Below are 21,796 nucleotides of genomic sequence, written 5' to 3' on the forward strand. Positions count from 1 at the left end.
TTAGATGGATCAATCCGTCTAGCCTCGCGACCTGCATAGATTGATTCGTGATAGGCTTGGATTAACTTGCACGTTAAGAAACTTATTTTTTTCTTTAAAATTTAAAATTAAAATAAAAAACTTAATAGACTAATAGACTTGATCCGTCTAAATTATAATTCAAATTTAAAAATTTCAACTTAACCCATTTAAACAGTAATCCAAACTTAAATTTTTCAAAATTTTTTATATTTTTTTACTTTTTTACAGGTCTGTGGATTAGTCCGCCTAACTTGCAATCCGTCGAGTTAAAAATTTTTCAACATGTCAAGTTGATGGGCCGACCTCCCCTGTCCTATCATATGATGGGTTTCAGTTGGCTCGTCCTGCTATCGATTGATCCGTTTGACAGTTCTATTTTTTTACACGGGTTTTAAACTTGTAGGTGTAAATAATAATTCTTAAAAGTATAAGGGCAATTACAAAAAGTTCGTTTTGGACGGGAATACTTATTGTCGGGGTCGTCGTTCTTTGGCTCTTCGCCATCTCTCTCTCTCCCCGCATCGACTCCTAAGGTGGACTGGATTTGATGCGATCGAGTAGCTGCTATGTTTCTTCTCCTCTTTGATTCGTACGTGGATGCAAGTCATTGATCATCGCGGAGTCGAGGAGGTGGTTCCAGGAAGCTCAACCCAGCTTTTTTTTTTTTTTTTTTTTTGCCATTTTCATTGTTTATTTACTGATTTCTTGGATTGATGGTAGAAGAAGAAGGTGAGATGTGATTGTATGTGTACTATCCATCCTAGTTTTTTAACTTGATGTTATTTGATTGGAATTGCAATTTGTTTTCCTCTAGGACTTGGTTGAAAAAATAAATTTTGCGACTTCGTTTTAGTTGGAGTATAAGGTTAAAGTTCAGGCCATGCTTGCTGTAGTTTATGTTAACATCAAGTGGTTGCTTCTTTTTCCTCCTTCATGATCTGGACGGAGTTGTTTTTATAACGGAAAGGAAATATTTTCTTCTGCCAAACAACTGACGTTTATTGGAGAACAGAAATCAGAGTGCTAGGAACCACGTTCAAGTGTTTTTTTACATAGTTTAGATCGTGTGCATTCATTTAACTGAAACTATACCTTGAATTAGAACATTTTGTTGGTCTTGTTTCTTTCATCAAATTGTAACTTGTAATTCATTCCTTTATCTGAAATGACTAGAATTTTGGAAATACAGTTCTCAAAAACTGAGTGAGATTCCTTCCTGTTTCTTTCTAAAGTACTTGTACGTCCATATTTTATTGATTTGCATGCTTGTGATATGTAGTGCAAGAATAATTTAGACAATCCTTGAGAAAACAATTTTCATTTTGATTCCCTCCTAGCACCAACTTTGTGATTTTTGTTCTTAGGAATTCAGTTCTATAATAAAATTGGAATTCTTTTCTTTTAGGTGTGTTTCGAGAAAGCTGTTGGATTTGGATTATTCTCTTTATTATAAATTTATTTTATAGTTTCAAGATTTCAATTTCTCCTTTACCTAATGTCAAATATGAACTGATCCAACATAGGTCCTTTAGAGTTTGCAATGAAGTGTTTGCCATTCCTAAATAGAGAGGTGAAGGAGGAGATCCAATTGAGATTCTCGACATCACTTCAGTCTAATGGCATCACATCAACTGATCATGATTTCAGAAGATCGGAAACTGAGTTTAACTCTGAGGATGCTATTATTACTGCTGACTCCAATGGAAGGTCCAACTACCCTAGTTTAACCCAGAGACCAAGCAATCTCAGGGTTTTCACATTTTCAGAACTGAAGAATGCCACAAGGAATTTTAGCAGGTCACTTTTGGTCGGAGAAGGTGGGTTTGGATGTGTTTACAGGGGAACGATCAAGAGCCTTGAGGATCCAAGTACAAAGATTGAGATTGCTGTCAAACTAAGTCATAAGGGACTGCAGGTAAGTATCCTTTTCACTGTTTTATTTAACCCATTAGTTTTCAGAAGGGGATAATTACTAAATAAGCTACATTAAGGTGATGAAGCTTTGTGGGCTTAGAAAATCTAGTATTCTACATGAACTATGATCCGAGCTCTAGTTATGTTATTTTTTTATTTTTTATTTTTTGATTAAAACATTCTTTTGATTTTTGCCCAATAGTTATTGTATTTTGTGCAATTTTTTCTGCCACAATTTCTATGCATGCTAGTTTCTAGACAGGAAGTTATGTCCTACATTAACATCACATGTGGTTCTTGCGTATCATAAAAAAGATGCATTTTGGACTTCATCAAGGATCATGCTATACAGACTCCATTACCATTATCAGCTAGACATGTGTCCTAGGGCCTGCACCCTTGGAAATCCAAAAAAATGACCATCACTTGTTTGGTTGCTGAAATCAACTTAATGTAATGATCAATTTAGAAGAAAAATATTATTTGGTAACATCTTTCTTAGTGTACCTATGCTATGGACATGATAGTTATACCTTATAGTATGCACTTAATCATTCCTATGTGAATGATGTGGTAAACACCACAGGAATCCTATATTGATTAAGAATATCACAGAACTGGTTAAATCTATGCCCATGGTTTGTGGTGCTTTAAGCATACACAGGCATGCTCAGCCCCATGCTTGGCTGCAGGCAAGCAAATCCATTGTGGCTACATTTCCCTATTATCACTTATAAATATGTGAAACTATGGGAGACATGTTGACTACATTGGACACTAACCTTAGTACTCATTTTGAGTGAAGCCTCTGTCTGAGTATGTTTTGTGCTATAGTTCTTTCTTGGACTACCAATGTGAAGAGCAACAACATATATATATCCAAAGATGTCAATACTTTCAGTTTGCTTCCTCTTCTTTCTATTCAATGCCCATTTTATTTGGTATTTAGGAGTAATAACTTCAATCCTTGTTGGAAAACTTACCAAGTTTCTATGCTGCTGTGAACAGAGTTTTTCATGTTGATAATTCTGTCTTGTATCCATGTAATACATTCTAAGTTCTTTTGCACAGGGGAATGTTGAATTACGCATATTAGGCATTCTGCAATCCTTATTAATGAAGCCTCACAGGGAAAAAAATTAATTCTTAATCTTTAAACATTGCAAGTTTCCAACATGTAAGGTAGTGCAGTTAATCTGGATACATGTAATGCAGTTAATCTGGATAGTCTAATATATACTGCACTTGAATACATAATAATTTATATGGAGTAATGAAGATGTATCCTTGTAATAAAATATTATATCTTTTGTAATATCAAAGTTCTCTTTTTTTTTAATATGATTTCTTTATGCTTATTCATACATAAACTCCATACGCACCACACCCTTTTTGTCTATTCTTGTAGGGCCACAAGGAATGGGTGACTGAAGTCAATATTCTTGCAACAGTTGATCATCCAAATCTTGTTAAGTTAATAGGTTATTGTGCTGAAGATGATGAAAGAGGAATTCAGCGATTGCTTGTCTATGAATATATGCAAAATAGAAGTGTAGAGCATCACCTGTCAACTCAATCAAAGACAACACTTTCTTGGTACATGAGATTAAGGATAGCAATTGATGCTGCACGTGGGCTGGCATACTTGCATGAGGGAATGAATTTCCAGGTTTACCTTGGCCCATATAATAGCCTAGTTTGTTCTTATGATATTAATTTCCTCAAAATTTTAATTAGTGTTTCTTGTTTGCAATTTCATAAGCTAATCTGTAAGCTTTTTGGCAACTTCTTGATTTGTTATGATCAGGAACATGCAGCAGACGATGAAATTGCGGTTTTTTCTGTATTGTGATCGCCTTTTGTTATTTTATAGAATGGATGACCTCATGATTGCTGAATTTTTGCAAGTTTGCTCATATGTATAGGTTTAAACATAGCAGACCTTAATTCTTTTATGGATAAACCTTTTCATGTTTTAGCATCAAGTTGCTCTATCTGTCCAATTGATTCTTAGCAGACTTATATACATTGTCAATGTCCAGATTCATTGCTAACTTTCTTTTTGTTTTTGCTTTACAAATTTATCAGCAAGCTATTCTACAAATATTCTGGCCGAGTAGTATTAGGTTTTTGCATATACATGTGTGTTTATTTTACATTTCTTCTTCTACTTGTTGAGTACTTTTGAGATGCCTGCCCTCCTAAATCATCCATTAGTCCAATTAACGGTGCTTTTAATAGAAGGGTTAGTGCTTCACCCTAGTCACATTTGTATTATAAGCACCTATTCATGGCAGATTTCATCGCATAAATGGTGATTGGAGCCCTGCTGGATATCTCAGGTCAAGAGTTTTTACTTATATGCTAAATTTTTATCAAGTTATAATTTCGGTTGCTGCATAAAGTGAGAAAATTGGTTAAGATGGTATAGACATCTTCAAATAGAATCACTAGATTTTTGGAGTTAAACAAGTTGAACTAATTAAAGTTGAAAATGTGAGAAAGGGAGACCAAAGAAAACTCCATGCAACATGATTAAATGGTTGGGATTCACATATTGATCTTTTACTTGCTTTTATGATACAATTTCTGTTATTTGTCAAATTGCAATGAAAATTGGGATCTGATCTGGCATCATCCACTCAAGAGAATGTGACTAACTTTATGATGATGATTGTTTTTGTTTGATATTTCATGTTTAATCCCCCTAATTTTACCAATTGAGTTTCTGATTCTGTGCTATATTGTAGATTATTTTCCGAGATTTCAAATCCTCCAACATCCTCTTAGATGAAGATTGGAATGCGAAATTGTCAGACTTTGGCTTAGCTAGACAAGGTCCAACAGAAGGAATAACTCATGTCACAACAGCTGTAAGTGATATCAGAGACCTGATTAGGTTCCATTAGCATCATTACTCTTTCTTGGGGATAATGTATTTGATTCTTTCATAGCAGTTGAATCTTTTTCCTGCTCATCATCATGAAATCATGTTTATCCGAACTATTGGGTCAACTACATGAATCTTGTGCCTTTATTTGAACTTTTTTCCTGTAACTGTTTGAATTATCTTTTAAAAACTTCATCTATGAGTCAGCATCATTTTTCAGTGTAAATATTGTTTGTAGCATGCTCTTGACTAAAGTGCACAACTCCTTTTTCATGCAAGTGTAGTGTAAAACATTTTGTATGCATGCACTTAATCTGCCCATATCCTACGTGCATGCCTATTTCTGGTCAATTAAGTGAATGCGGTATAGATGATCTTAGTGGGCTAATTTATGATATCCTGTGTTCCTTGTACTCCTATAGGAAAAGAAAGTCACAGTTGCTTGGATCTTCTGGGAAGCTTGATTAGTGCATATTTAGATTATGGTTGAATGTAATTTTATCTTGTTCTTGTGATTTTTAGTTGGGAATTGGAATTTTGTTTGCACTTCAGTTATAGCAATGTCAAATATATAGTTCTTGCAACATGGATCAATTAAAGATATAGGATCATAACTGAGAAAAGAGACATTTCAATCAAGATTCTCACTATAATTAATAAAGAGTACAAAATTATGTTTCTATATCCTGCATAAAGAATTTCATTCCTCTATTGTTTTGTGAAACTAAACAGGTTGTTGGAACTGCTGGCTATGCTGCTCCTGAGTATGTACGCACCGGCCGTCTTACTGCCAAGAGTGACATATGGAGCTACGGAGTCTTCCTATATGAACTTATCACCGGCCGTCGGCCAATAGATCGAAACAGGCCGAAAAGTGAACAGAAGCTCTTAGAATGGGTTAAACCTTACGTATCAGATACTAAAAAGTTCAGGAAGATCATAGACCCAAAGCTAGAGGATGAATACTCATTAAAATCTGCAGCAAAGCTTTCTTCTGTGGCAAATAGATGTCTACGGCGGCAAAGCAAGTCGAGACCCAAAATGAGTGAAGTGTTGACGATGGTCCAACAAATTATGGAAATCCCAGAAATCAGAACTCCACAAGCTCCTTTAAGGAATCCAGATTTAGAACAAGGGGACCAGAGGACAGAAGAGAAGAAAGGTCTAAAGCAACTCATTGGCAACTGGAAAATAAGGGAAGGTATCCAGTTAGTGTGGCAGGGTTGGAAGCCAATGAAGTTATGTTGATTACTATGTCGACGATGATGCTGATGGAATGAAGCTTTTCGTATATCCAGTTAGTGATGAAAGTGATGCATAATGTTCTTTTCGTATATTCTTCAGTCCTCTAAGTGTCAGGATTAGTGATGTACATTGCAGGATTAGTTCAGGTTGGTGTAGATCCAAATGGGAGTGCATTTGGAAACTGCAGAGCATTTAAATTCATTTTCTTCGCGGGCAAATGGAGTCTTGCAGGTTCAGTTTCTATCCAGATTGTCATGATAATTTTCGCAAATTGTCTGATGGATGAACAGGGGCTCTCCTCTTGCAGCCTGGGCAATGAAAAATGAAAATTGCCACACTCAGTTACAAGTCCCAACTAAGATCTGCAACTAGGTTCCTGGATTCAAGTTCTCTTTCGGCCGGAAACTTTGTGGCTGGAGAAGCAAAATTTTGTGCCCTATGATTCAACAAGTAGACAATATGTGAACTGAGTAGGGATCTAAAGGATATGCAAGTTCTTCTAACACCATTCAAATACAACATGTTGGTGTGATTTAGTTCCTTAGTTTCTCTTCGGGTGCAAAAGGAGGAGGAAGGCTAACCAGGATCAGTACACTGCTCCGATGAAGAGGTTCGCGAATCGTATAGCAACATGATTATTAAAGTGGATCGGGTGGTCAAAACACGACGAGACCGTGATTGAGTAAGTTGGTGAGCCCAATGGGAATCGGATTGGGTTCGTGTCAAGCCCACTCAGTTAGAGTAGCGATAAGGTGGAAGGCTTGTGAATGAGGCTTTGCTACAGGTATGGAATGATTTTGACTCGAGTTTAAATATTCAACTAGGTACTCTTTATGATGATACATACAAAATATAGGTTTCTACTTAGTTGTAATCAACAAAGTGATTCTATAGCCTTCTTCAAGTCTCCTTTACTATAACATAAACCATGATTGTTCATCACTAATTTGACTGACAAAATGTTATATTAATTAATAATTATGAAATTCTAATAGTTTATAATCACTCAAAGCAACCTACTAATAAACTAAAAGAAAAAAAAAACTAGGTTTACTTAGATGATAATAATCATAATAAAGAAGATAGACAAACAAATTGAGACAATGTCACTATTATAATTGATGTTAGATGATATGACAGGCAATAATATAGACCAAAACATTTGATAGTACTAGGTTCCATCCGACCACACCAAAAAGCCACCATCACATCGAGGACCACACTTTTTCCTTCCACATCTTACTTTCTTTCTTGTTTTATTTTGTATTTTATTTTATTTTTAGAGATAAATAAGAGAGTACAACTCAACCTAAGAAAGGTTAACCTTGAGTAGGACATAAACGAGTCAAGCATAGTCAAGTTCTATGGTATTCAAGTTTAAAATAAATTGAAATGATTGTTCTAAGTTTAATTTGATTTTTTTTTTCTGAGCTTGAGTTTGATTTAAGTTTGACTTGAGCTTAATAATTTGTTTAGATATTATCGAGTTATCAATTAATTTTTACAATTTTAAACTTATTTGATTTTATTTAGCATGTTAATAAAAGTTTTATTAATGAATATGGTTCATAAAATTTTATTTATGAACATTAATAAGCTGAACACATGTGTGATTAAATTTATTCTTTTAGTTTAACTAGTTATTCTAGCTTATTTATTTAATTGATCTTGTGTATATTGAACGAACATAAATAAATTTTTATCAAACTAAATACTAAATTTATTCATGAATGTTCGATTCATTTATGGCCCTAACATTGAATACTATTCTCTATAATCCATTAGGGAACAAACAATTACATCCCTACTTTCCCTTTTAGTTTGGAGTCAGCAACCATATAATTAGGAGCATACAACTACTACTTTTTATCATTCATTAAATTTAATTAAAATCCAGACCACCTAACAAACAATATGGTCCATATTTAAAATAAAAAATAAAAAAAAAATTGTAATGCAATAGTAACTACTTTTTGGGAAGAACATGAAGAGTTTGATGCAAGCTAGACATGAATTTAGAAATTTTCATTTTCGAGTTTAAATGACTTTTATTTTTATTTATTTATTTTTTTTAAAAAAAAATAAATAAATATTACACATCAATCAATGTAAAAGTGATGATAGGGCAACTTTGTTAAGGGGCCCATTCATGATTGATTTGGTTGATTGAAATGAAAGGCAAACCAATGGCACTCAAGCAATGTGCTTTGGAGACGTTAATCATCACATAGTTTGTCCTACATTTCCGACCAAACAACTCACAAAATATCTTTTTAAAATTAAATATAATTATATTAATTCAATTAAAATGGAAAGGAAATTATCTTTTTAAATTTTGTATGCTATATATAATTACTTAGATATATATAATTAGTCTCGTGTTTAAAGATTTTTTTTATATATAACTTAAATTAAAATAAGGTAATTATCTTCATATTATATTTAAGTATTATTTCAAATATTCATAAAACCACACCACTATTTCACGATACACATCAAATTCAAACTGAAAGAAAAAATAATTAATTAATTAATCATACAATTATATTCTTGGATCACTTGTAGATCACTAAATGTGACATTTAACTTACTCATTGTAAGCATGTGATTAATTAATTATAACCACTTTTTACTAGTGTCTGTGTACTGTTCGATCATATAGATAAACCTTGAAGCTCTTGAGATTTTTATATGGTCCACTTGCTCCCGACATAGTTGTTCACTTTTAGGTTAGCTAGTTGAATTCGATTTATTCGATTCGGTCTTAAAAACTCGATCGGCCTATACAAGGACACAAGAAAGCACCACAATAATTCAGATGTCGTTCATCAGAGCTACCACTTTAAATATTTGGTAATTGATTCAAATGGTCCTTCAATAACAATGGTCCCTTTGTCAGATTTCCACTGATCGATCATTTCTCATCATCTTTCATGACTGTCCAATTAATTAATGTACAAGATTATATACATAAAATATATTATTATTATTATTATTTATTATTATATATATAAACTCATGCATGAAGTGAGCTCATGAGAAACCCTAGCAACTTGCAGTTTACAGATACATATTCAGATGTGGTCTCATTGCAAGGACAAGATTTTATTTTTCTTAATTAAAATTTTAAAATGTGGAAATTGTTTTTTTAATTTGTTTTAAAGTAATTATATGAAGATAAAATAGATTAAAAAAATGAACTAATTAATTATTTATGTATTTGGTGATAAAGTAGTGGCCATTACTCTTTGAGAGGCAGGTGGCCAACTGACCTAGAGCTAAAAAGGGCTCCTTAAATTCTTAGTGTCTATACACATTTGTAGTGGTACGAGATTAGTTCAATTATTTGTTTGTAGAGTGTGTGTATGTATATATTATTTTGACTATAAATAGTCCACTTCTCTTGCTCAAACTTCAACATTGCAAACCCCTTTCTTTCTTTCTGATCAAGGTTTTCAATTTGAATTCCTCATCAACCATTATCGTAGACTTTCGGGCTTCTTTCTTGCTCGGTCTATATATCTATTCATTGAGCCATTGGTTGGGTCATCTTGTTTCCTCTTTCAATGAGATTTAGGGTTTCAATCTTGTATTCGAGAGGGCCATGATCAGTTGGTGTTTGTGGAAGCGGCACCATCAAGATTCACATGGATTTGTGCGATCATCAATCGCACACACATTGGATACATGAGAATCTTGATGATGCTGCATCGGCAAACACACAACTACAACTATGTATTTGGGACCAATCGATCGTCAGGTATGCATATGGGATTTTGGTGAACTAGGGTTTATGATCTTCCTTTATATCTCTAGATGCATGCCCTCAAAAGAGTATAATTAAACTCAATGATTACCATAAAATTAGTACTGATCAGCCTAATTTATTTTTATTTATTTCTAGTTAAAAAGTCCACTTCCTTCTGTTAATTATCATTCATATTAATTATGCCAATCAGAATAGGGTTCCAAAAAGATCTAATTAGCTACCATTAATTTGTGATCTAACTTTAATTAGCTTTCGAGTTTTCGACTATATATATGTGAAGATATCGATAATTTTGAAATTTTAAACATAAGCTAATATATATACTTCTTCGAAAATATTCAAATTCTTCAATTTAATTATTATTGTTATTATTTACTTTTAACCATGATTTATTTTCACACTACACTACACTACATTGAATATGAGACTATTTCTTGTACAATAATTGATATCTTTGTTTTCATATGTATGATGATATTAAGCAGGAAATTAAGGCGGTAACCGGCCGGTAATTCCTCCCGAAAGAAACATATCATATGAAAGTTTCTCAAGAACATAAAACTAAAAATAAATACATCAAAAATGATAAAATTAATTAATTAATTAATTACACCTTCAGAGGCATTCATAAAACTAAAAATAAGCCCCTAGCTAGCTAGGGCATGCATGGTACAACTCCAAGACAACCTAAGCATTTACGATTTAAATCTCAACTACGATACACTGCCGATGAGGAGCTGCTTAAGCTTCCGGATTGATAGAAGTTGATTGCACTGGTGATGGTGATGGTGTGGGTTAATGGTTGCTGCAGCTTTATGAAGTGGGACTGCACGAGGGAGTACCGTTGCATGTGATGGCTTCTAACAACTAATTAGCGTTATCGATCGATAGGGTTCACAGTATCACTGGCATCCTGCACCCGTGCATCACTAATTAATTATAATAACTTATCCATTACTTTTGTTTTCTATAAGCCAAATTAAGGTTAATTATATAATTAATGGTACTGTTTAAGATTATATATATAGTTAAGTTTAGGGTTTAGGGCATGCATATATACATGCAGACGTACGTACGTACGTTTTGTGGTTCTTGTTTCTTGTGTAGTATTTTAGGGTTTTGGTGAGCCAATGGCGCCGCCTAGCCTGCCGTTGTATAACTTTAAAACCCTATTAAGGGTTTAGGGCATGCAGTGGTTTCGGGGTTATATGATGGATTGATCTTTCTTTTTCCTTGTTTCTGTGTACTTTAGGGTCTTGGTGTTGATCGAGCAAATGGCCTGAGTGATTGTAATTAAGCATAGTTGAGTTAGTTATGACGGAGTAAAGTTACTGAAGTGGATAATAATCAAATTTCGACAAAGCCGAGGCAATGTCCTCCTCCGTCGTGCCAACTGTAATTTTTCGATTTACCTCCTCACAGATGATCGTGAGATGACGGATGTTACTTTTTAATTAACTTTAAAACCCTAAGACCCTATTAAGGGTTAAATGCGTGCATCCGCTATTAAAATAGAAAATTTTAGAGTTTAGAATTTAAGATTTAACATTGATACTAGTTAATGCTCTAAACCCTAAACCTTAAAAAGGTACACTTGTAGATATTATTGAATGCTCACCTAAAATCTAGCAGTGGTATAATTAATGTTGTTGGTCTTTTTTTAAAAAAAAAAAAATTAAATATACATTTTTTTATATTATCTTTCTAGACAAGTCTAAATTTGGGCAATAAATTGTTTGGTCAGCCTATCCTTTTGGGTAGGTTTATCAAGAGATATATACCTTCGACAAGAGAGTTGAGGTTGAGATGAAGGCATGCCTTCTCCATGATCTACTTAAGATGATATTGTCTCATCCGAGTATTTATATCTAATTTATTTGATGAATTATTATTCAAAATATGAACACTTTAAATTTGAAGTTAGAGCATTCAAACCCTATTTATATTTTCTTAATTAATTTCAATTACTTAATGATCAAAATTATTGGATGCTTGGTTGGTTTGGTGGAGAATTGGGCTTCCTAATTGGAAGCCCATCAGGCTGCCAAAATTGGGCCTTATTGGGCTGCTAATTGGTGCCGGTTTCAATTTGGTCTGTCCATTGATTCTGGTCTCATGCGAACTGAATCTAGAGAATTAACTCTAATATTTTAGCAGACTCGATCCCATGAGAATCAAACATTCACGCATACTAAGAGCTACCGTTTGTTTCATGTTCATAGATCTCACTAGTATTCGACCTAAATATATATCTTCGTCCAATTTTATTAGACCATCCTCTCACAACTAGAATAATCTTGTACATCTCCCCTTGGTAATTGTGCAACGGTAAAGGTGTTCAGTGATTTACCCAAGTATTCACAGTTTGAATTCTAACTACGACATATTATAGATTTTTTTTTCTATTGGAAGGAAAAATCTAAGTCGTTAGTTGCTAGCGGTGGAGCTGCGCGTGTTTTCGGATTATCCTAATAGTGGGCTTCCATGTGATCAAATCAATCACCTCCATTATTAATTGAATCGTAAGAATTGGATACCTAGATTATGAGATCAGGTTGATCACTTCCATGAATTGGCATCATTTTTCTATATATATATATATATTATTTATTTGGATAATTATTAGTCTATAACAAGATTGTAGTTAGTATTCAACCTAAATATATATCTTCGTCCAATTTTATTAGACCATCCTCTCACAATTTGAATAATTTTGTACATCTCCTCTCGGGGTAATAATGCAATGGCAAAGTGCTCAGTGGTTTACCCAAGCATTCACTGTTTGAATTCTAGCTATGGCACATCGCAGAATATTTTTAATTTTCCCAAATAGAATGAAAAATCTAAGACGTTAACTGTTACCCGCAAAGTCGTATGTGTTTTCAGATTTACTCTAATAGCTAGTGAGATAAGAATTAGATATCTAGATTATATATATAAAAGAATATCAGAGTTTGGTGTGGTGGTAAGAAAGAGAGTGCATTATCAAACAACTAGAGTTCAATTCTCATACATATGACATGCCTATGATGAGTCATGGGAGCTACCACACTTCTTCTTCTTTAAAAAAGATAAAATTTGCCACCTTAGCGACCTCATATGGTCGGCCCCACGACCATCTGTGAGGAGGTAAATCGAGAAACTGCAATTGATCACGACGTAGGAGGGTATTGCCTGACTTCGTCAGAATTTGAACCCTTGCCCTCTTTTGTAATTCTGTTACGTCGTAATCAACTTAACTATACCCAAGAGTAAACCATACTTCTTAAATTTATTTTATAGACGAAATGTAGTACTGGATTTTCCATCTTGAATTAGTCAACTAGATTAATCTTGTACACCAATTTTCTTTTCACTCAATATATATATATATTTTTTAAAAAATAGTTTACCTCCAAAACAATTTATTCGCGTACCTATTCCAAATCACGGCCCATTAGAATATTGTTGGGCCCTAAAATAATTGTTCAATTCTTAAATTTTCCATAATATTTCAGCGATCCAAAATAATGTTGAGCCATGTGATCATCTAGCGCAGTGGAACCGGATCAAAGTTCGAACCTAGTTTTATAAACTAATTGCAAATAAGTCGGTTTAGATGGAACCGACTCGACTTGATCGAGTCTTTGAAAAAGAATAATGATAGATAGCATGAAAAGCTAGCATGAAAGACACAAGCATGCAAGTACACTACAAGAAAACTCATAAATAGTGACGGATTTAACGACCGATTAAATTTCGGTCGCTAATTTAGCGACCGAATTTACATTTCGGTCGTTAATTAGCGATGAAAATTTAATCGGTCGCTAATTAGCGACCGAAATTAAAAATCCGTCGCTATTTAGCGATTGAAATATAAATTCGGTCGCTAATATAACGACCGAGATATAATTGAGTCGGTAATTTTAGAACCATATTATAAAAAAATAATTTAACGATCGAATTTCTATTCGGTCGTTAAATAATAACGACCGAACCCCGATTCGGTCGTTTAATTAACGACGTTAAAATCCCGATTCAATCGTTAAATTAACGACTGAATTGATTTCGATCGCTAATTAGCGAATTGGAGTTCAGTCGCTAATTGCTAATTTAACGATCGAACAGCTTCGGTCGCTAATTTTATTTCTTAAACTCATTTTCCCCACTTTTCTTCCTCTCGAGCCCTAAACACCCGCACCCTTCTCTTCGCCCTCTTCTCTTCGCTGCTGTGCCCTGTCCTCTTCATTGCGCCGATCGCTCCATCTCCTCCTCCGGCAAGTTCTTTCCGGCGGAATCTCCTTCTCTGGCGTCTCAGGTAAGCCCTATTTTTTTCCCTTGTCCTATTCTTCGTTTCCTCCCACCTTCCGCCCTTTCCCTATCATTTCCTTCCCATTTATCAGGAGTGTATCTCTTGTTGGACTCGGCCTCTAGGGTTGCGTCCTCTAGGTCTAGTCCTCGAGGGATGGAGATCTAGGGTTGCGGCTTTTCCTGTGTACATTTCAAGGCTCTGTCTTTCGTATTTGATTTTGGCTGCTATGGTTCTAACTTCTATTTTTTCTTTTTTGGACATATTGATGTTTGATCATAGGTGTGTGTACCCTTTACGTGATTTGCCCTTTCCTTTATCCTGTTGACTAAGGTCCTTGTTCATGGCAATTCATAAGTACTTAGATCTGCTAGTGCTAGGAAGAAATTTGCAACAAAGAGAGAAGATGAGGAAGGGATGATTAAGTGAGACTGAAAGAATAAATCTGTTAAGTGGTTTCTTCCTAAGAAGTGCATAATATGCAATAAATTGAAGAAAATGAAAGGGAAAGCATTCAAAGGCCTTGGATCAAAGATGAATTTACAGCTTCTGTCACATTTTCAACTTTTGTAAGAAATAGAAATTAGTGATTAACTTTATATGTATAAACTTTATATGTTCGAATTTTTATGGGCTGGATCAAATTTAGCATACTTGAATTTGAATATGATTTTGGTACTATTTACCATTCTTGTATTATTTTTGATGTATTAGCAATATCTGTCATTGGTTTCTGAGTTCATTTTTTTCCTGTTCTTGTATTCATAGTTGGTACCAATGTTGGTGATGTTGCATAATGGGATGTTGGCAACAGGGAGAGATTAATTCTGAAGAATTTCAAGGTTTGGGAGTTTGGAACTTGCTCCATGTCTCTGCAGGTTTGGTTCCCATGTATTGAATTACACACTGCAGTATGGTTCTGTCTATGGTTCATTTTTTATTTTGTTTGACATTCTTCCTTGTGCTACTCAGGCTTCTTTGGTCAAGGTTTCAGGCTGTATCAGTTAATCGCATGTGGATCTATTTGAAACCTGTGAGATGAAGCAAGGCTCTCATTCAGACACTCACAGTTGCATGCCCAATTTGATGGTTAAACCTGTAGGAAGTTCTTCCTTGCTAGATCCTAGGCCATCTCGTATTGGCTTGCACTTGAACAACATTGGAAGTATTGGTATGGTAGTGCAGTTAATGGGAAAGGATTCATGCTTGGAAGAAAGTTCATTTCAGCTTTCATGGTTCTTTAATCTTTTGTTACTTTCAATTCACTTTGTTTGCACTCTGAATTTATTAGGAGGAAGCCATCGGAAATTGAAGGTCAGAAGCGTTGCAGTTGTAAGAGACCCAAATGTTTAAAACTGTACGCATTCTCTAAACCTACCTAGCAAATTTATTTCACTGTAGTAACTTCATGTTTCTCTCTTCAGTTACTGTGACTGCTTTGCTGCTGGGATATTCTGCACAGAAGCTTGTGGTTGCCAACAGTGCACTAATAAACCAGAATATGAGGATGCTTTCCATGAAGCCAAGCAGCAGATAGAGTCTCGAAATCCACTTGCATTTACTCCCAAGGTGGTTCTTTGTGTCAGTGATCCTCTAAACGACAGCGAAGTAATAACTTGATAGTAACTCTTCAATGATGTTTCTCATGCATTATTTCTTCCTGTGGAACTGCATTAAGTTTTCAATTTTGCAGGAGAGTATGGGGGCAGCAACTCCAAATTCTGCAAGACACAAGAGAGGATGCAATTGCAAAAAGACACTCTACCTTAAGAGATATTGTGAATGCTATCAGGTTGTTTTATGAAATGCTAGCAACTTATTTATCCATTTTGTCCATATCAATTTACCTATTGAGTAATCTTAGGTGATGGTTTGAATTCCTTTCTCTGAGGTTGGTTCTGAGTCTCATAGTTTTTGTTTAGCTTCCTTCTTCTGGTCCTGTGAAGAGTTGTTTCAAGTGTTTGCAGATTTTGCCCGTATGCTTGCTGAACTATTATAGCAAATTGAGTGTTTGATTGTTTTGGATTTGTATTAGTACTCTTTGAAATGATTATGTCAACACCCATTTGTATTTTTATCTTGTACTAGTTACTTATCTTGCTGATTTTCAATGAAGAAACTTTATTGTCAATTATGTATTGTTTCTTCTGATGTGGCTCATGTATTTTCATTTTGTAGCTTCTTGAGCCTGGGAAACATGAGATTTGGTTATTGAAGACTCTGTAAGGTGTGCTACATCCAACAAGCTGTGGTGATGAATGGATTCCCAAAAGAAAGGATCTAAATGGTATTTTGGATATGGAATCAGCTGTGGTGATTATTGACGACTCTGTTAGAGTATGGTCACATAACAAACTCAGTTTGATTATTGTGGATATGTATAGGTTTGCTGGGTTTGTTAGAATTATTTTTGCTACAAATTTATGTATAAACAAATTTGTCTTCAATAAAAATTAATTTTTTTTATCATTTAGATAAAATTGTGATGTGTAATTTATATCTTGGATTGAAAATATAGATTGGATGAGAAACAGGCTTAACGTTAATTGTATTTAAATATAATTGTGACATACAGATAATTTTTAAAAAAATATAGGGAGAATTAGCGACCGAATCATAATTCGGTCGCTAATTTAGCGATCGATTTTTTATTTCAGTCGCTATATTAAAAATTGAATTCCAAATTGGACAGTCAATATTAGCGATCGAAATCGGATTCGGTTGCTAATTAGCGACCGAAATCGGATTCGATCGCTAATTAGCGACCGAAATTGATTTCGGTCGCTAATATTAGCGACTGAAATATAATTCGGTCGCTAATTAGCGACCGAATGCGATTTCAGTCGCTAAATCAGTTTACGACGAATTTTTTAACGATTTTTTTTTTCGGTCGCTAATCGGTCGTTAATCGGATTTAACGACCGATTAACGACCGAATTTTCGGTCGCTAATTACTGTTTTTTTTGTAGTGGTGGGACCTCCCTGCATGCAGGTGAGACCCAGCTCCTTGTGTTTTTCATGCTAGCTTTTCATGTTCTTATTACTCTTTAAAAAACTAGCAACATATTTTTTTTTAAGATGAATATCAACGTGCACCCCTTAAACCATCCATTTGTTTATTTTTCTTCAATTTAATTTAATTTACTCGTCGAGGGAGACAAAGAAAAGGCTTGTAAAAAAAAATGATAAATCTTAATTAGTCTCATTGACTATTCTTGAGGGTGATCGATCCGGCCCCATAGAAGTTTTCCACCGACTACCAAGGTAAATCGGGAAGTACATGCAGCGTTCAGCCTATACGCCTAACATCCTTTGATTGCGCTCTTTATTTGAAGCAAAAGGCTTGCAATTAAAAAAAAAATTTAAAAGGCTTGCAATTAAAAAAAAATGATAATCTCAGTTGTTGCATTGACTCAATCCCTGAGGGTGACCGGCTCGGTCCCACGGAAGTTTCCCACCGGACACCAAGGTAAATTGGGAAGCGCACGCAGTGGCCAACCCAGATGTCCAACATCCTTTGATTGCGGCGATCCCCATTTGGAGAAAAATTTCTGTAAATACGTCGTAGTTGGGGATCAAACCGTAGGTGCCTCGGTGACAACCTGGATGTCCTACCATGGTACCATGATACCGGGGACCAAAAAAAAAAAAGGACTTGCAATTAAGAGTATGTTGTTGGTGGGCCAATGAATCATTGTTAAGGTTGCCTGGTTTAGGGTTTTGTCAAATTATTATTCATCCGGTGGCAAGAGAATGATTAGGGTAAAGAATGTGCTTAAATAGACATCACTTCCCATTTTCTACTTAAAAATATTTTATTTCAGCCCCCACAATTTGTTTTATTATTTTATTATTTAATTTTTTTTTATTTTTTGTTGAAACTTGAAGGGGGCTACTAAAATTTATTTCATTTATCTTTAAAATTAATCGAGTAAAATTTATATATTTTAATTATTAAAAATATATATTCTTCTACAAGTCTGCTGATAAGATATTAAGTATCATCAAGTGTTAAATATATATATATATATATATATATATATATATATATATATATATATATATATATATATATATATATATATATATACAGGATTGATATCCTGCGCGATGGGTTTACGCGACTCGTCCGCGACATCTGACGTGGCGAGGAGTTTCACTGTTCATCCTCCTCCACCGTGGCCGAAACGAAATCCCGAAATAAAATCCCGCCTCTCCCAAAATCGCGCGGCCGATTCTCAATTCGAGCTTCCGCTGTGGTTGAAAAGGATGCAGAGAAGGATGCGACTGCAGCGAAGGTGAAGAACGAGAAGGGTGGTCCGGTTGTGGAGAAGGCCACGTCCTTCAGGGAGGAGAGCAACTTCTTGTCGATTGGATCTCAATAAATCTGAGAGGAAGGCGCTGGTGGAGCTCAAAGCCGCCGTCGAGGAGGCCATTCTCAAGAACAAACTATTTAGAGATGAGTCAGAGCCGTCGGAGGGGAAGGAGAAGGTCCATGGAGAAGGGAAAAAACTAGAACTTGCAAATCTGTTGAGGCGAAGCACATCGACGAAGAAAAACCTGACCTCTCTACCCAAAATCCTAAATCCTATTCGCTCCTCTTGCGTCGCTACGTTCGACCCGCCCCCTTGCTCGCCTGTCGCTCCTCTCGTTTCGAGTTTCCTACTCGAGTTTGGTTCCATTTTAGGTTTCGACCCTCAGTGCGAACAGAGGAGGAGAAACACATCAAAATCGAAGATCTCGCTCTCAGGTATCGGATCGCGTTCTCTTTGGCCTCTATCCACTGTCACAGAATTTAATGTGATTCCTCTGTTTGATCTTTTTCTAGCTATTTAACTTGAAGATCTGATGTTTTCTGATATTGAGTTCCTAGTTTGCTTTCTTGCGTTGCTGTAGGTCTGTTGTTTTGCTTCCGATGAATCTTCATAAATAAATTTTTTTATTGACAACGTGTTCTTTTGTAGGTTTTTTCTGTAAAACGTCGAATGTGGTTCGGAGGCCGTAGAACTTGTGTGCTTGGCTCTGATCGTCAGTCATCCCCCTGAGAAGCTAGGTAAGTGGCTAATTTCTCTGTTCTAACTCTTGATTGTGGTCAGCAGGGGTTCGAGTAGAGGAAAAGGGCTACGTATTTGGTTTCCCCCGATCAACTCTCGCCGGAGTGGGCCAGCTCTGGTGAGATCCATTCTGTTGGCGTGACTCCATCGGTTATGGTTTCCCCTGTTCTGTTCTGATCAGGATCCGCCATCCACATCCACACATCCCCCTGTTCGTCTCTCCTCAGTTGGTGCCGGCGCCGTTGAGGGAAGGAAACCCTAAAACCCTAATTTCTAAGCTCTATTACTCTTATTCTGTTCTATTAGCTGTGTTAAATCATCAAACCCCCCAATTCTTGATTGTTCTGTTCTTGTATCAAAACCCTCCTTGAGTGTTGTTTGACTTGATTGTCGATTCATTACATGTGGAATTAGGAGTTGATCTTGTCATGTGAAATTAGGAAGCAAAACCCCTCTTACGGTTTGGAATTGAAACGTTTTGATCTGAATAAAATTTGGTCATGAACATATTGTATATATTCATGTGTTGTGAATTGATTCATGCTTATGAATAAATTAGTGTGTTTGGATGTGACATGATGTGAAACTCTGTTCTTGTTTTGTTAGTTCTATGATTATCGTTCAATTTCCCCCTGTTAATTGTGTTTGTGAAGTTGTGTTGTTCTGTTTGAACAGAACAGATGAAGTGTTAATTGTTTGTGAATCTGTTTTGTTCTGTTTGAACAGAACAGAAGAATTGTGATAGCTGTTGTCTTCGGATGTTGAATTGTGGTGTGAATTGGTTGTTTGAACTTGTGTGCTTTGATTGAGGATATCCATATGCTGTGATCTCTGTAAATAGCTAATAGACACTGTATATTGAATTTGATGTTTTAATAAAGAGATTGTTTATTGATAATGCATTTTGTACTAGTGTAGCATGTTGTAAATTAGACGTTGTATAACTTGTAAAACGATTGTATAGGATGTTTGAGTTGTATAATCCTTTGGTGATTTAGAGTGTATGTTAGTGTAACTTAATTATTGTATGTGTTTGTATAGGGGATTCATGTTGTATGTTGACTTTGTGGGAATGTAATGAATCTTAGTTGTTGTGTTGTAGTTGGAACATATTTGTTGTAAATTGGTGTAGAGATTTGTTGTTAAATTCGTTTGTAGATTTGTTCCTTGGAAGTGTACTTGTGCACATGTTTGATTATGTTCTTGTGTAGTCATTTGTATAAACCATGAATTAGGATTGCCAACACTATGTATATATATGTGATCATTGTTGTATCAAGTTAGTTATGTGCATTGTTGTTTAAACTTGTTTTATAGTGTTTTATATTGTTCACATGTTTAGTTGTACATCTCTGTTGTAGCATGGTGTAATTATGTGAATTAGGGTTGATAGTTAATTTGATTGTTATTTGAATAATTTGTGACATGGTTGTACAATAGTATTTGAATCAGGAATTGTGTATAATTAGTATTCTTTGGTAATTGTAAAATTTAGTTGTCAATAAGTGGACTTTAGAGATAATTAGGATTTAATAAGACCAGTCAATAAATAGAACCCCGCACCAAATGTCTAGAATAACTCCTGTCATTGAGTCCAAGAGAGACGACCCGGACCTTTCTATATTACTTTAGCGATAAATAGGGGTTTGGTTAAATAAATAAATAATTTTGATGGGTGTTAGTGACACAACAAATAAGGGAATATAAGTACATAAATAATAATAAATAAATCCCAATAAAATACTCACATCAAAATTTTGGCACCGTTGTCGGGGATATTTTAGTGCTGGAATTCCATCCTGTTCAATTTCTCCCAGACAAAAAAATTATACAAGGACAGAACCTTTCCAAGCAACCCACATGTTTGATCAGACATGTGCTTGATCGATCAAGCAAGTTCTTGACCAATTGAAGTACACTTGATCGAAGCATAAGATCGCTGGTCTCTTGTATTGGTATTCAGGATCCATATAAAGGAATACAAAGGAATAACTATGCAGTGAAATGTTAAACAAGTCATACCTTTTCTCGAGATTGAATGGATGAGAGTTTGTACTTGAAAACCTCTTGATCTTCTGTTGTATTCTTCTCCTCTTCTTGGACGTCATGTGGGCGACGATCTACCAAGAGAATAACTACCCACCTTGTTTTCCTCTCTTCCAAACCAATGGCAACAAGGGAAGAGAGAACCTATAGTTTATGATGTTAAAATTAGCCCTTAGTGTCAATTCAGATTGAGTTGGACTCGAGTTGGACTCAAGTCAACTCAGATTGTGTGAGACTCGAGTTGGACTCAAGTCACACAAGCCAAATTCGAATTGGATTAAAAGGTTATCATGCATGAGATGCATGATCATTAAAAGGCTGCATTGTCTTCCTTAAAAGAAGAAAAAGATTATCATGCATGAGATGCATGATCTTCATTAAAAGAGGAGAAAGATCTTCATGCATGAGATGCATGAGAATTAATAAAGTATTAATTTCGTGGATCACTAAAAGACAAGAAAAACCCTTCATCCTTCATATCTCATGGTGGGATATAAAAAGGGGTGAGAGACTCTTGATGAAGGGGTTGTTGGATGCTCTTGCTCTCCCTCTTCTTCTCTTCTTCTTCT

The 21,796-nt window shown here is 35.1% G+C and overlaps 1 protein-coding gene and 1 long non-coding RNA gene across 7 annotated transcripts; both read left to right on the forward strand.

Annotated features, from left to right (window-relative positions):
- The first annotated feature begins 544 nt into the window (after positions 1-544).
- On the forward strand, positions 545-6,585 carry LOC141829049 (serine/threonine-protein kinase PCRK1-like). Of its 2 annotated transcripts, XR_012601869.1 has the most exons (6): positions 545-651; positions 1,545-1,936; positions 3,344-3,604; positions 4,686-4,808; positions 5,558-6,301; positions 6,378-6,585. XR_012601869.1 is itself a non-coding variant. In XM_074716469.1 (5 exons), the coding sequence occupies exons 2-5, from the start codon at positions 1,562-1,564 to the stop codon at positions 6,071-6,073; spliced, it is 1,275 nt and encodes a 424-aa protein (XP_074572570.1). In that variant the 5' UTR covers positions 545-651; positions 1,545-1,561; the 3' UTR covers positions 6,074-6,585. The 2 variants fall into 2 exon arrangements, 1 of the variants encoding a protein (XP_074572570.1); XM_074716469.1 differs by having other exon boundaries at positions 5,558-6,585.
- Positions 6,586-14,016: 7,431 nt separating this feature from the next.
- LOC141830042 (uncharacterized) lies at positions 14,017-16,596 on the forward strand. 5 transcript variants are annotated; one of them, XR_012601916.1, is made up of 7 exons: positions 14,421-14,552; positions 14,896-15,005; positions 15,100-15,298; positions 15,419-15,484; positions 15,552-15,749; positions 15,821-15,919; positions 16,306-16,596. It is a non-coding gene; the product is annotated as an uncharacterized LOC141830042 (long non-coding RNA). The 5 variants fall into 5 exon arrangements; XR_012601915.1 differs by lacking the exon at positions 14,421-14,552 and adding an exon at positions 14,017-14,136 and having other exon boundaries at positions 15,100-15,484; XR_012601914.1 differs by having other exon boundaries at positions 15,100-15,484.
- The last annotated feature ends 5,200 nt before the right edge of the window (positions 16,597-21,796 follow it).

The sequence above is a fragment of the Curcuma longa genome, chromosome 5, assembly GCF_044706935.1.
Source record: "Curcuma longa cultivar G26 ecotype Majalengka, Jawa Barat chromosome 5, ITB_CL_G26_1.1, whole genome shotgun sequence".
In the NCBI taxonomy this organism is placed as follows: domain Eukaryota; kingdom Viridiplantae; phylum Streptophyta; class Magnoliopsida; order Zingiberales; family Zingiberaceae; genus Curcuma; species Curcuma longa.